The sequence below is a fragment of the Pipra filicauda genome, unplaced genomic scaffold (assembly GCF_003945595.2).
Source record: "Pipra filicauda isolate LSUMZ 115617 unplaced genomic scaffold, ASM394559v2 scaffold4_size7858003_pilon, whole genome shotgun sequence".
Taxonomy (NCBI): Eukaryota; Metazoa; Chordata; class Aves; order Passeriformes; family Pipridae; genus Pipra; species Pipra filicauda.
In genome coordinates, this window is record NW_024104643.1 from 7,706,322 (window position 1) to 7,721,555 (window position 15,234).

At 42.9% G+C, this 15,234-nt stretch overlaps 1 protein-coding gene across 3 annotated transcripts in view; it reads left to right on the top strand.

The window, feature by feature from the left end:
• ARHGAP40 (Rho GTPase activating protein 40) overlaps positions 1-10,783 on the top strand; it is a 38,074-nt gene extending 27,291 nt beyond the window's left edge. For 2 of the 3 annotated variants that reach the window (XM_039386761.1, XM_027711626.2), the window contains exons 4-15: positions 306-381; positions 903-1,051; positions 1,659-1,824; positions 2,174-2,265; positions 2,385-2,462; positions 2,730-2,889; positions 3,586-3,668; positions 4,376-4,582; positions 4,851-4,991; positions 6,679-6,839; positions 7,923-7,978; positions 8,323-10,783. In XM_039386761.1, the coding sequence (XP_039242695.1) occupies positions 306-381; positions 903-1,051; positions 1,659-1,824; positions 2,174-2,265; positions 2,385-2,462; positions 2,730-2,889; positions 3,586-3,668; positions 4,376-4,582; positions 4,851-4,991; positions 6,679-6,839; positions 7,923-7,978; positions 8,323-8,429 (1,476 nt within the window). In that variant the 3' untranslated portion in view covers positions 8,430-10,783. Of the gene's footprint in view, positions 1-305; positions 382-902; positions 1,052-1,658; positions 1,825-2,173; positions 2,266-2,384; positions 2,463-2,729; positions 2,890-3,585; positions 3,669-4,375; positions 4,583-4,850; positions 4,992-6,678; positions 6,840-7,922; positions 7,979-8,322 lie in introns of those variants that run through there. The other variant, XM_039386760.1, reaches the window with a different exon arrangement.
• The last annotated feature ends 4,451 nt before the right edge of the window (positions 10,784-15,234 follow it).

Genomic DNA, 15,234 nt, shown 5'->3' on the forward strand with positions numbered 1-15,234 from the left:
GAGCACTGGCATCATTTGGAGCCCTCTTGTGTCTTCTTTATTCCAGTGACATGTTGAATCATCATTATTAACCAAAACAAAAGAACTTCTTAAGTTCAGTTCTGATAAGCTGACCTTGTGCAGCTGAAAAATCCTGGAGGAAGAGTAGAGCTGCCTTTTTTGGAGGGTTTTGGGGTTTTTTGTTTGATGCCTGTTTTTGTGGGTTTTTTGCCAGAGAATACATAACAATTGGCTTTTCAGCTGTTTTCCTGCAGTTCTGCTCCTCTTTTCATTCTAGTGAAAACAACATTTTTCTTATTTTTCAGGAGACAGCAGCAGAGAAAGAGGAGTCCAACCCAGATCTGTTGTGGCAGAATCTACAGACTACAAATGCACAGAGAAGTAAGGAGAGTTTTTAAATGTAGAGTTGGACTGAATGAGGAGTAGGATCTGAAGTAGGGCTGAAACTGGAAGGAAAGATAGATAGATAGATAGATACACTTGTATAGTTGTTGTTATAGTTTATATATAGTTTATATAGTTTGCTGCTCAAGTTGATAACGGTAACTCTGCAAGAAAGCAACTGAAAAATGAAAATAGAATCAGTCTAGTAAAGATCATGTGGTGAAATCCTATAAATACTGTATGCAATTGTGCAAGGAGAAGTTAGCCATAGGTGTGTCCTGTAATGTAAGACCATACTTGTCTTACCAGTGGTCTGATGATTGTAGCTGTAATGTTATGACTTCAAACTATTCTCATCTATTGATCAGTGTCAGGGCTGTGCTATTAGAACTCTGTGTTTGTATGTTAATATAGGATTTTGTAAAAACAATGATACCAAATCTTTTTTAGTACTCTTGTTTTCTAAGCTTCACCCTCCTGGCTTTCAGAAATTTGAGACAATTTCTCCTCTGTATCAGAAACCCAGGGTTACTCCCGCACAGTTCAAAACCCTGGAAAAGAGGAGACGTTCAACATGGATGTTGCCTACTCAGAGCAAGCAGCTGTCCTCCTCAAGGGATCCTTCCTGTCTGAATCTAGGAAGTTAAAGGATGGAAATGCTCTAACTGTAAGCACTGAAGGAATTTCTCCTGTTAGAATTTATTAATCTGTTCTTGTCAAGACACTCAGTTCGGTTGTATGATCAGCTCTTGGAAACATCCTCGGTGGATAGCGTTGCAATGGGTCTGTATTAGGTATTTTTGGGTACATAGTGCTTTTATCCTTGCAGTGTTGGGCAAGGATAGACACTGTATAGTGGAGGGTCAAAAGAAGTAAGACTTATATCTGAAACTATCTATTGTGACACAGGTCTGTGTTGTTTCCTCTGACAAGGGGAGAGTAACTGGACTTACTTATTCATCATCCTAACAGTTTTCTTTGCAGATGAACTGGACTGCTTCCAAAATCCAAGTAGATCAGGGCGGGTATCAGGCTTTAACTTAGATAAATTGGAATGTCCAATATAATCGAAGAGCAATACTGAAAAGGGAAGATATTTATTCGACTAGTGGTTGAGTAGGAGCAGTTTTGGGCATGTGTCTGGTCTTGAACACAGCAGAATGAACAGGTGGCTGGTTATGATAAAGAGTCGTAAGAATACAGCAAAAGTTGTTTACTAGTGGAAAAAGTGACAACTTGAACTGAAGCTTTTGGGTGTGTGTGGTTTCCTTTAGAAATTTAAGATCCTCAAGGGCAGACTAGGAGTGACCAGGATTGGAGATCTGTCTGCTCAGGACATGAAGAAGATCCCCACACTGGCCCTCATTGAACTGACAGCTCTCTGTGATATCCTGGGCTTTGAGCTGAAGAGAAACAAAGCAGCAAAACTGAAAACAACAGGTTAGTTGGGGTGTTTTGTTACGTTTTTTTCTTTTTTGGTGCCTTTTTTTTTTACACTCATCTTCTCATAGATTTATGTCCCAAATGTTAGGACAGAGAGAGTCTTTGATAAGCAACCTTGTGACAGGTGTATTTTCCTTGGTCCTGGAAGTCACTGGATCATGACATCAAGACCTAGTACCACATTTATATCTGGCTATTAAATGCATTTGTCTTGTTTAACAGTTCCTCTCTTTTTCCAGTATCTATGCTTGCAAAAGTGCCATCTTAGTCTGCAGTGGGGGATGATATACCCCTTAGCCCTGTATTAGAGGTGATACAGACTTACGAACTGTTGTTTCTGTTGTAGAGAAAAGGCTTTTCGGAGTTCCACTCAACACTTTGTTGGAAAATGACCAAAAGCTGCTCCCCAACACCAAGGTTCCTCTGCTACTCCAGGCAGTAAGTTCTCTTCTGCTTTCAATCACACCTCTGATCCCCAGAGTCATCCTGTGAAAAGGAAGGGCTGACTCCTCATCATCTGTGCCTAATAGCTTTCTCATTTCCCCCGTTTTTAATAGCTGTTGTCCTGCTTGGAGAAGAGAGGACTTGAAACAGAGGGCATTCTGAGAGTTTCTGGGTCTCAGACCAGGATCAAGGTATGAGCTCTTTAGCAGTGTTTAAAAATGTCAGAGGTGATCAGGGAGCATTTGCTGTATCTAAATAACCCAAAATAATAAATATTAATATTTATTAATAACCTGTCTCATCTCCCTTCCAATTACAACTAGAAATACCCTGGGAAATCTGGGAGTGCATACTGTGAGGGCCCATGCACTGTTTTGACTTGACAGATTGCCCTCCTAGTGCTCAGCTACAGAATTTTCCCTTATACCTGCTTGTAATAAATGCCATCTTTTTAATAGAGTCTGGAACAGAAGCTAGAAAGGGAGTTCTACACTGGCCTTTTCCGCTGGGATGAAGTGCATCAGAATGATGTGTCTGGGCTGCTGAAGAGGTTCATACGGGAGCTGCCAGCCCCGCTGCTAACAGCAGAGTACCTCCCTGCTTTTGCTGCTGTGCAAAGTGAGTCCCTGCTCTGCCTGCTTGGCAGCAGTTTTTTGGTTTGTGCTCTTCTTGCAAAGCTCCTGTGGCCTTGAACTCTCTTGTCAGGTGTGTTGGGAGCCTGCGGATCCAATGGGAATACAGTGCATGACTGAGAGTCATAGTTGCTGGTGCTTGCTTGAGTATGTCTTTGTACACTATCCTGAAGTCTACATTATGTTGTGTCATTTGAGGCTACAGCATTGCTGCCATGCTGTATTAGGTCATTGAAAAAATTAGGACATGAAAACTCAGCTGTGGCCACTGGCCAGGGTGTACAATCTTGGCTTGACTGCAGGTAACGCAATGTTCTGCAAGCACCTCGGTTTGAGGTTTGTGCCTCAGTGAGTGGTTTGGATGGGTTAAGCTAACTTTTTCAGTGCACAACTTCTTTGTTCAAGAAACGGGGAATAATGGGGTCATTTGGTGCCCTTCACGGGAATCAGAGTTGCTGGTAGACTGTGTACTCTGAAGGAAACGAGCCAGTCTTCTAAAACATGGGTAATTCCCTTCATAAGGACAGTATGAGCTTGATTTACTTCTATAAAGCAAGTTTTCAAATCCTAGACAACAAACGCTGCAATAAGTAATTGCCTTATTCTTTGGGGGATTCCCTGCTCAAGAAGAACAGTGTCAGAAGCCTGAATCCTCTGTCCTGTTGTTGCTCTCCCTATCTAGATATTCCAGACCTGAAGCAGAGGTTGCAAGCGCTGAACCTCCTGATCCTGATTCTGCCAGAGCCCAACAGAAACACTCTAAAGGTAAAAGTGCTTGTTCTGGTTTTAACTGGAAAAAACATAGAATCATTTAGATTGGAAAAAACCCTTAAAATCATTGAGTCCAACCATTAACCCAGCAGTGCCAAGGCCATCACTAAACCATACCTCCAAGTGCCACATCTGCATGACTTTTAAATAACCACCACCTCTGGCTTTCTGTGCTTTATAAGAGCTATGGTGGTTGCTACTGCTTTTTTTTTTTCTCTTGCATAGTTCAGCTTCTAGGTACTAAAGGCAAGGCTGACTTAGCACCCTGAAAACTTTAGGGTTCTGGAATACATAATCGAGCCAAAGATGATCTGTCATGGCTCTGGTGAGGCGTGAGGTGAAAGAAATAATCCAAAAGGGTTTATTTTTCCACATCTGGGAATGGCTTTGAAGGGATACTAAGAGAAGGAGAGGTTTATCTTTAGATTCTGCAAATTTTACGACTCGACTTTGTAAATTGCTACCTGCCAAGGAGTAAGAACCCATCTGCTTCCCACACTGACTGTCTCTCCTGATCTCTAAGTGCTGGACAAACTAGTATGCTTAGTATAGTTGCTTGTTGCCATTTTAGTATTAGAAACTGGTCACTGAACTTCATGACTGGGGAAAAAGAATTTGCTCATGGATAACAAGAAGAAAAAGCTAATTAAGTGATCTCTCCAGCAATTGCCACAGTCTTAAGTCTCTTTCCCTCTCTTCAGGCTCTACTTGAGTTTCTCAGCAAAGTGGTTGCCAGGGAGAACAACAACAAAATGAACCTCTGGAATGTTTCCACAGTCATGGCCCCAAACCTCTTTATGCACAAGGGGCTGCCGAACAAGATCCCTGAAGGGAAGGAGAAGCAGCTGGCAGAGGGAGCGGCTGATGTGGTACGGATGATGATACATTACCAGGATCTGCTCTGGACGGTAAGTTGCACACGTGTTTGGCAGTATGGTGCAGCAGTGTCTTGATCTGGTTAGAGTTAGAAGAGGGGAGGGAATAGTCTTGGAAATTTCAGAGGAGTTAAACATCTGTAGGCAAATCCTCTGACTGAGTTCCAAGACTACCTTGTCTTCAAGGTACACAGATATTTTGTCTATTTCAGGAGCTTCATAAAGTGATGACTGGTTTCTTAAATGACATCCTCATCTCTGCTTGATTTAATTCCTGTTTTCTCCCTTCTCCCTTGCCCAGGTCTCCTCTTTTCTGGTAGCTCAAGTGAGAAAGCTGAACGAGAGCAACAGCAAAAGGTACCAGTTCTGTGACAAGCGAATTAAAAATTTGTTGCGCAAGATTCACGCTGATAAAGATAAGTTGGAAAAGAACCAGGCAGAGGTGAGTTGGGGCTTGGAAAAAACAAGCCATTTCATGGCAGTGTCAAATGCTTTCATGAGAACTCAGAAAGCTGTGAAGAGGGATGTTCTTTGAAGAGCAAGAGAGAGAAAAAAGTTGCAGAATAGTGAGGAACAGTTTCCCAGACTCTCTCGGCCAGATTGTGGCAAAAACGGATTCCAACAACAAGAACACTAAATACGTTTCAGGCTACAAAACACTTGGTGAAAAACAGATGAAGAGGGAAGAGACCAGGAGCAGAAATGCTGGTCTTTGCCGCACGTGAAAAGCAGAATTCACGTGGCTCTGGGTGCCCTAGTTGTTGGCACAGATACATCTGCTGTGATAAAGGCAGACTTATTTTCAGGAACTTAAACCAAAAATTTAGGTTATTATAGCAGTATTGTATCTAATTTTCTTTTTGCTCCATAATGCTGTTGATCTGTATGGAAGGGTTTGAGGAGGAGGTTCTTGCTGCTTAAAGGGAGAAAAGTTCCCTGATGAACGTTCCCAGATGGGAAGTTCCCAGATGGCTCTGCGCACTCTCGTATTGGTGCAGACTGAGGTTGTTTAAACAGATGTTTCTACCTGATCTGTTTCAGTATCAAAGTTGGGAAAAGATCCTTGGAGCCATTCTGCCTGGGTTTTTTTGGTAGCCATCTTAGTTGAATATGTGCAGGTCTGTAGGGGCTGGGTTATATCATGCAGGGCTGGATTTGAAATATCACATAGTGGTGGTGCAACCAGGATGCTCTAAGGACACAAGCTTAGTTGGAGTCTGCAGGTAGAAATAATAATTGAAAGTTTAAATCTGCATTCCTGAAGAAGAGTCTATGTTCTCACAAGCCAACACATTCCCCACCTTTCTATGGCTGGAATACTGAGATGATGTCTGCCTAAAATACGGCTGTTAAGATGACATGTCACTGTTGAAGGTGCTGTCATTTTGGATAGGGCAGCTACTGTTTAGGCAATCAAACAGACGACCCCATGCTTAGGAAGTGGTTAACACCGTTCTAATGGACTCAATCTTGTGCACTGTTTTTGCAGAGGTTTTGGGATTGCAAAATTAACTTACAGCAGGTTAAATCCTGCGAGAATAATTCAGTGTTCTTGGCAAAAGTTCTGAGAAGTTACTTCATGGAGTAGCTGATTAAAACAGTATTGGGAAAAAAAAAACCACTTGGACTCAGCTCTGTGATGGCTCAGTGCTTCCTTTCTTTGGAAACTACCTTTCTGAAATTCAGTAGTCTGCAATCCAGCTGTCTAAACTCCTTTTACAGTAATTTAAATGAATTTCAGAGAAGTCATTCAGACTCGTGCAAACCAGTTTGTTAAAATTTCTTGCGACAAATCCTATTTTCATCCAAGCTTGTGTCGCTTTCTGGTGGTAGTGCTGGGTTTGAACAGCAGAGAGCACCACCGCTCGCTGATGGAGAGCACAGGTCTCCTTTCCCGGACACAGCACCGAAATGCTAGTGATTTATTTATAATGCTCACCTTGATGCTGCTTTAAGTTTTTAACCTGTAGAATGTGTGGAATAAGAAACAAGGCTAAAGTCTATGAGCAGCTGGCTGGATAGGTGTAATTCTTCACACTCTCCAATCTATTTTGAAACTTGGGGTTTTGACTGATAATGAAGTCTTTAAGCACTTTTTTTTTTGTTGTTTTTTTTTTTTTTTTGTTCAGCCTTCGAAGATTGTGAAAGTCCACGCATCTCTCCTCCTGAAGGACTCACTGGAGGTGCATTTGAACAATGCAATCAGGGTTGCAGATGTCCTCAGGCAGTTCCAAAAGAACCTGTGCCAGAATGGCTGGAATATTGTTAACACTGTCAACCTCCTCAAGTGGTAAATTGCTTTTTCTCTGCTTTAAAAAAACAACCAAACAACCAACCAAACAAAAAAAACCACACAAAAAAAAACCCCACAAACAAACAAACCAACCCCGCAAACAAACAAAAAAACCCCAACTAAGTGGTTGCTGGTTTTGATCTTGTGGCTGAGGTGATGTGGCAACACAGTGAATCATGAGGAGACTGTTCTCTGCTTCTCTATTCTCAGCAGTGGAAATAGTGTGTTGGATGGGGAAGTCAAGTGTTAGTTCAGCTGAGTGATTCCATTTTGTGCTTAGGCTGTCAAGAGGTCAGTGGTCCCATCCCCTCTGGGCTGCTGGACAGCAAGTGAACTCCAGCAACCTTACTGGAAAAGTAGGTGGAGAAAGGAAGGAAAATTGGAATAACATTGATCCTGCAAAGCGAATCCTCTCTAACTCACCTGGAAAAAACATCACCTGTGCAAATTACCTGCCTGGAGTAGTAATCTCAACATGAATATGTCAATGTAGGGATTTCCTAAAATGAACTCCGCAATTCCCTCCTATGCTCCAGTGGTAAATTGCTGAAGTAACCCAAAAAATGAACAGAAGAGTTCCTGCCCCACTCTGTCACCATTCCTGCAGACTGTATTTAGTAGGTAATGCAGCAGTGCATCTCCTGACTGTGTCACACAAGGTGTCTAGACAAGGAGGATGGAGGGGAAGTTGGCTGATTACGAGTCAGCTGGTATCTCACAGCTGCCAAAGTCTTCCTGCAAGTGAGCTTCTCTGGAGTAGTCCATCAGTTTTTGAGGAATGCTGACAGTGAACTTTGATATTTATGCCTATTGTTTTCCAACTGAAAAGTTAGTGTTTGCATACAGTGTGCTGCTTGCTGCCAGTGAGGAATAACTGCCTTGGTGGGGGTTTTTTCCAGTTTTGGATGTCCTTCTCAACACCTGTTCAGGAGGATCAGCAAGGTCTCTGTACCATGGCCTGTAGCTTCCTTGACCATTGCTGGCCTCAGAACCACAAACAATTCTTTTGCAATAAACAGTACTGAGCAACCTAACCTGTCTTTGCAAAGATTTAACTTCAGTGTGTTTTTCTTTCTGCAGTAACAACTCAACAGAGTGCACAAACTTATTTCTGTATGAAGTGGGAGGTAATATTGGTAAGTACAAAAGGCAACTGAAAATAAGGACTCTGTTACCCAATTTTTACGCTTAACTTGTTTCAGAAAGGAGTTAAACTTCTCCGGGCAAGCTGTGCTGGTGCTTCACCACCCTCAGAGTGAAGAATTTCTTCTTAATATCTAATGTACATCTACCCTCTTTCATTTTGAAGCATTACCCCGGATTTGTGAAAACACTTCTGAATGGCGTAATATTGAAATTAATGTTAACAAGTACTGATTTTTAGGTGAGGGAAAACCAAACAAAACCCAAAACCTAACAACTACAGAACTAAGGATATAAAAAAAAGTGGGGTTTTTTCCTGAATTTTTTGTTTTAATAGGTGAACATTGCCTGGACCCAGACACTTACCTCTTGGACTTGTACCACATCAACCCCCATGCTGAGTGGATAATTAAGCAAAACCCATCTTATCCTCGGATGTTCTAAGGAAAAGATGAGAAAAACAAAGCATTTGGTTGAAGTTTTTGGAAGTTATGGAAATAGAGACATTTCTGGTGTAGTCACAGACTGGACAGTGCTTGTGACTTTGGAGGTAAAAACAACTTTATTTACTGCTTCCATGGCAGCTGGCAGTGAGAGTACGTGAGCCTACCTGCTAACAGAGGTGTTGGAAACAAGCAGCAGTTCCTATGTATTTTTTTTGGTCGTATGCACCATTTGGAGGAGAGACAGTCAAATTGCTGCAGTGGTATTAAGGATATCCCCTTGGTAAGGTCCATGATTGCCTGGTGCACATCACCAGAAGTTGAGACCATAGGTTTCACTAAGAGACACTGTTATGTTCTTTGAAGAATGAAGAAGGGTGTTTGCAAAAAGGCCAGGTGGAATGTGATACCAACATCCTGTATTTAATGACTGCAGATAAATACATACGCAACACAAGAACATAACTTTCCTTGCAAAAAATGGACAGCAACCTTTCAGATGTGCAGTGTGACAAGAGAGATGTGTGTCCCATACAGCTCTGCTGGTAATGCAAAACCGAATCTACAGGCTGCCATTGATGAGGGTAAAACATGCATTTATTTTGCTGGACAACCTATATGTCGACAGAAAACAGGAAATATTCTGAAGTTAATTTGAGGATAGTAATCTGACCTGGCCACATAAACTGAACATCTTTGTGGAGGATTCTGTGTGAACATGTCTGTCCAAAACAAACCAAGCCTCCCCTGAGATGTGAAGTGGCTGAACTGAGAGGTCTATCTATGCCTGTGCCTGGTCTCACACAGTGGGTACTGAACTGAGCCTTCATTGCTCCAGCTGCACATTTCCGTCCCTCACAGCACAATGTGGTCGCTGTGGGTGGAGAATGAGGGTAGAGCAAAACACTTGCACCTCACATTGCTGCTGCATCCTCATCATCCAACCCCAACTAAAGAGGACTCTACTCCTGGAGGAGGAGCGCAGAAGAATTGTATTCCTTTGTGATGTTACTGAAATACCTTATGTGAGGGAACCCACTGTGCAGTTACAGAGGATGGAACATGCATTGTATCCAGAAATCCGGATGTCTCTTTTTATGTACCGTTATTAAACACTGTTGGATATTTATTCCTGTGGCAGAGGCAGGGCTGCCCTGCAAGTGTATGCTCAAAGTATTTCATTTGCCAAATTCTAGGTGCACTAGTGACAATCTCCAGTATTATTTTTCTTGTTAAATGAATTGCTTTCCATTGCAATCTGAATTTTCCCCCCTCTCCTTTTTTTCCCCCGAGGCTGATGTGTAGCTTTCCTTACTCTTTATCTCAAACTCCTAGTTTCTGTTGTAAGGGCACTTCACTCTCTGTCTGTGTGGTTAAATTCTTGTGGTGGTTAAGATCCTAGAAGAACAGGTGAGCCATACTCCATATTCTTTCCAGCCTGTTATGAACAGTATGTGAGTGGCGGTGATATCTTAAAATTATGCATATATTAGAGAGTCTTTCTAGTATTTTTTGGTTGAGATGATGCAGATGCATTGACTGGTTGGACCATCTTCATAGTTGTCTTCTTAAGAAACGATAATATAAACTTGCAAAAAACCCACCTCCCAACCCTGACCGAGATCCCCGACGTCAAGAATTCTTGAGGGAGGTGCCTCTTTTCTAGGGTTTAAATTGTGCCTAAAAGAGCCTGATTGTTTTCCTTGAGGATGAGGAATTTGTGCCTTGAAAGATCAAGCTGCTTTAAAATGGGGCATTAAAAATCAATGGTACCTATTCACTCATCACTTGTAGAATTCTTTGTTGCAGTGATGGAGTTGGCAAAGAGCGAATGCCAGAAATGTGATAACCCGAGAAATACCCAACTCATAAAGGCATGGGTGTGAGCACAGAGATGTTTTGCAGGCTAAATTGCACCCCTGCAAATCACATAATGCTGCATTTTTTTTCCACCCCTCATATGCTGGTTTATTAAACATACTGTCAGTATGTATTGAGGGGTCACTACATCACTGCTACTGTAAACTACAAATGATTGGGGTTTTTTGAAAACCAAACAATGTGAATCAGTGCTGTGAAAACCAAGGTTCGTGGGAGATTCTTAAGAGACAAATATCAGGTCTCAAACATGAAAGGAAATGTAAAAAAAAAAAAAATCAGGTCTTTTCAGATGATGGATGTGCTTTTTTTATTTTTCTGACCTGTCTTTGTATCAAAAAGCAAATGCAAATTTTTTGGTCACTGATGTGCAACCCACTTTTGAATGCTGGCTTTTAATAACGTTTTTTACAAATTTTTAATTCTGTATTTAAATTCCATTTTATTCAGTGAAACAATAAAAATACAGTGAAATCTCTTGGCTCCATTTTCATTAGTGGCTGAGAATAAGTTAGTATGTCTATGAATGCTAGCATTATTTGCCTTGGGCCTGAAGAGGGATGTACCTGGGGTCTAAGTGATCTGGGCAAGAATTTTGTGTTAAAGCTTCAGGAGAAGTTCCTCTTTGGATGATCCTGTGGGATTGCTGCAAAAGAATGATCCAGGAGGAGAAAAAGGAGGATGGTGATGGGTATAAAAAGTCCAGAGAAAGGTTGATGGGAGCTGAAGGTGAGCACCAAGGATTAATGACTTCTGAGCTGCTGTTAAAGATTTAAGCTTGAGGAAGGATGAGAAGTCCCTTTCCCACTCCCTCAGTCTTTCTCAGCTGAGCTGTGCTCAGTGACATGGGTGCTGGACTAGCCAAATTGGCGAGGAATAATAGGAATCCAGTCTGAATATTTTGTTAAATCGTGACTAATACTTTAGTGTTCAATAGTCAGTGATAAAATGTGGCATAAATCCACTGTGATTCGTTTAAAAACAGTAACAGCAGCAGCCCGTCCAGTAGTGCTGCTGGAAAAACAGGAATTGCTATCCTACCCAGAAACAAAAGGGAAAGAGGATCCAAGTGGCTTTAGAAAGCTTCCAGAGCAATTATCTGAGGAAAAGACCAGCTTATCAAACTCATTTCACCCATTCATCTTCAGCACTATCAAAGTGCTGATCTCTCCCATCCCCAAGGGCTTTTGTGATTGATCATTACACAGCTCTCCCTTGCTCACAATAAAAGCCCAGTATTTATTCTGCAGGCAACTTGAATGCAACTTTATGCTGTGCTGAGATAACAGGACAGAATATAAAACAGTCTTGCAAATGCTGGTTAAACATAGTTGTGGATTAAGTGGAACTGAAATACCACGCGTTAATTAAAAAAAAAGGGTAATTTGCATCAGGAAAAGGTATTTGCAGAAATACAGGATCTTCACAGGAACAAGTGAAGCTTCAGCTCCTGCAGGGAAATGCCACAGGAAAACAACTAAATGCACTTCCTGGAGCAAAGTAAGTGGCAGCAAGTATTGTTGTAAATGAAATACAACTGCATTTGATTAAATCTATTTCTTTATCCTTGTGCACTCCCCAGTGCTGAAAATGAGATAAATGACATCTGTTGTTTTGCATGCTAAGAGAATGAAACTTTAAAGTTCTCTCCAAATGCTGTTTGGTCTTGACTGCACATGGGGGCTGCATATATGTCTTCAGCTTCAGGGGAAAATAGAGGCCGCAGTTCAGTATTTTAAGTTACTGGAAAAGAAAATGTGCAGCTGCACTGACTTACCATCTGGGAAACGGCCAGAGCAGGATCAGCCCCCATAGTCACCCCCAGCCTCCTCTACTACACCCGATCTCAAGTTTTATGTTTTTTTTTCATTGCTGGTGGTGACAAACACCCTTGGTTGTCCCTCCCCATTCTTCACTGTCCTGGGGAAGGTAGGCGACCTCACCTACCAAGGTCCTTTTCCCCAGCACCTGGACCTGGCAGGATCAACTGAGCTCAAGGTGTTGAAGCCTTTCCTTCCACACTGTGCTCTGTTATCTAGTTCTGTCCAAGGATTGGCCCCAAAGAATGTGGGTGGAGGAAGGAATTCCTTTTCTCTGTAGTCCTTGAAGTGGTGTGGTTTTCATCTCTCTGACCCTCTTGGCTGTCTGTACTTTTCTGGCTGGTGAAGTTGCAGGAGTAATTACCTAGGGGATAAAGGTGGAAAAAAGCAAGAAGCCAAACAGAAATGGAGGATGTGGGTGTACCTGTGTGGGTTGCTTGTCATTTTGTTTGTTGTTTTGCAGGATTTGGAAGACATACAGATGCACGTGAGCTCTGATGTTCTCTCCTTGCTCACCTCAAACCTTGCTCTTGGCAGGCTGCAGTAGAAACTTGCCTCAGAGATTCCCCATTCTGTGCAGGATGACGACCAAAGCTGGTTTCCTTTGCCCTCAGCTTTTGCCAGCCTGCCCTTTCTGTGACAGGAGGGTGAGGTGAGCCTTCGGTAACGAACACATTTCAAGTTAGGCCATGTGTGTGGATGGATGATTCAAGCTGAGCATGGACTGCTTGTGACTTGTGTTCAAACTGAATCTTTTGAGCCTTACTTAGAGTCTTAAAAGTCTGAGGAGTGTGATTATACATAACTCACTGGTCTTACTTCCTACCTCAGCTTTTTGTATGTGCCCAGTCAATGCAGGAAGAGAAAGTCACTCTCATTTGCACTGGTGACTCTAGTTAAGCCTTCTCTGGGCACAAGAGCAATCACAAAGTGGAATAATTGCCTTTTATTTATAACAAAATGGCAAAACTGTCTCAGGGTTTCAAGAGAGACAATTAAAGATTTTTACATTGTTTTCTTCAAAAGGAGAAATAGACCTTGGGGTTCCCTAATAGCCCTCCTGATTCTGAGCCATGCTCTCAGAGCATGTTGTTGTGGGTTGCATTTATGAGCCACTTATTATCCCTAATTACTGAGCAGGAGGTAGGTCTCTCTGTAATAGGCGAAGTTGTGACTTGATGAACACTCAGCTGTCTCTATTTAAGATAAAATTACTGTAATTAACAAATCGATCAACCTTACTTTCGCTTTGCCTGACTGGGACAGAGCAAATGGACTAAATGAGGCCCTTTTAGCACAAAGGTGGAGAAAGGGGTTTGCAGATCTCAGGATACAGAGGCTTAAAGCTTTTTTTGTCACACACTGCTTTTAATGGTAATGTCACATAATTGTCTCTTGTTAGATAATTTTGTCTCCAGCAAAAAGCGCCCATGCTGGGCTTTCTTCAGCTCAGCCCAGCGAGGCAGAGTCCTGGCAGGCGAGCAGCCAGGTGGGTTGATTTGCTATAATCTACACCTCGATCAGGGCTGGGTTGGATTCTCTGGGTGGTGCCCTTCCTTGTGACTCTTACTGAGTTGTTTGCAGAATGTATGTCTTTGAGAGCAAGATTAATCCCTCAGGTTGTCTGTTGCCTGCTCTGACTGCCCAGATACCGTCTTGCTGTCCAAGGGCATCTGTGCTTTTAGCCCCAGCCAATCCTTCCACCCTGCTGGTGTGAGAAAAACTTGTCCCCAGCTCTTCTTCCAGGTAATTGGAGCCACGTGCTGTCTAGAAAACATTCAGCTACAGGAGTTCATTCCTGTTGGAGCTTCTGTACCTGTGTGGGTTGCTTGTCATTTTGTTTATTGTTGCTTGTTATTTTGTCTGTGCACTCTGGCAAGCTCACAGTGCCTGTGTAGTCAGCCTATCCTTTCTGCCTGGTCACACCGAGATTGTGTCACATCCACACATGTATTTAGGGTGATCCCATTAAGTAGATGAGATATCAGAGGGCCAAGGAAATGCTCCCTGTTTCACTGTGTTCAGCCCTTCTGTGAAATGAACTGGTAAAGGGTAGATCTGCTACAGCTAGGAAAGGGTCTGGAGCATAAGTCTGAAGAGGAGTGGCTGGGGTTGCTGTAGGGCTCAGCTTGGAGAAAAGGAGGCTCAGGGGGGACTATCTCACTCTCTACAATTCCTGGACAGGAGGGTGGAGCCAGATGGGGATCGGGCTCTTCTCCCGGGTAACAGGTGACAAAACGAGAGGAAATAGCCTCAAGTTGTGCTAGGGGAATTTTAAATTAGAGATTAGGAAAAAATTCTTCGCTGAAAGGATGGTCAGGCATTGGAATGGGCTGCCCAGGGAAGTGGTGGAATCGTCATCCCTGGAAGCGTTCAAAAGTTGTATGGATGTGGCACTACAAAATGGGACTGCTTCAGCCTCAGCTGGCTGCTCCTTCAGGAGGATGAAGATGTCTGTGGTGGAAGCTAGTTCTCCTTGCCAGCAATGGTTCTTGCTACACCAACTCATCTAGCAGAAGGAGGGTTTTGCTTACACACACTGTGTAAGAAAATCACAGTCAAATTTATTCCAACATATTGGTAAAAAAAGGTGTTGCATATGCTAGGGGAGGTTTATCCTCACTATAGCCAAACCCATGAGCAGCAGCCTCAGTGTGATAAGGGCCTTAGGGCAGAGGGATAAATTGAAACTGGAGAATGTCTGGCTTGATCTGTAATGCTGACGGCTCAGTGTTTCAGAGGGATTCATCATTGCCACCTCGTGCCGTGGCAGGTGTGGCTGCCCTCCATTTTGGACGCTGGTTATGTCTGTTGGGTGTTTGGCTGCTCTTTTCCCCTGCTGCCCATCACTCTCCATTGGGCATCTCCTCCATCCAGCTCCGGAGAGTGCCTGGCTGGGAGGGACAGTGAGTCCCTGCTGTAACTGTCACATACATGCAAGGAAAACCCGTGTTGAGCCGTCAAAGGCAAAGCCAAAAGCATTTCAAAGCTTCATTAGCTGGGCTTTGTTCTGACGGAGTAGTCAGGCGAGGAAATAATGCCGGGAGTGTTATCAGCCATGTGCAGGAGGCGGTTGCGTAGCAACCCCGATTGAGGCACGGTGCCGCT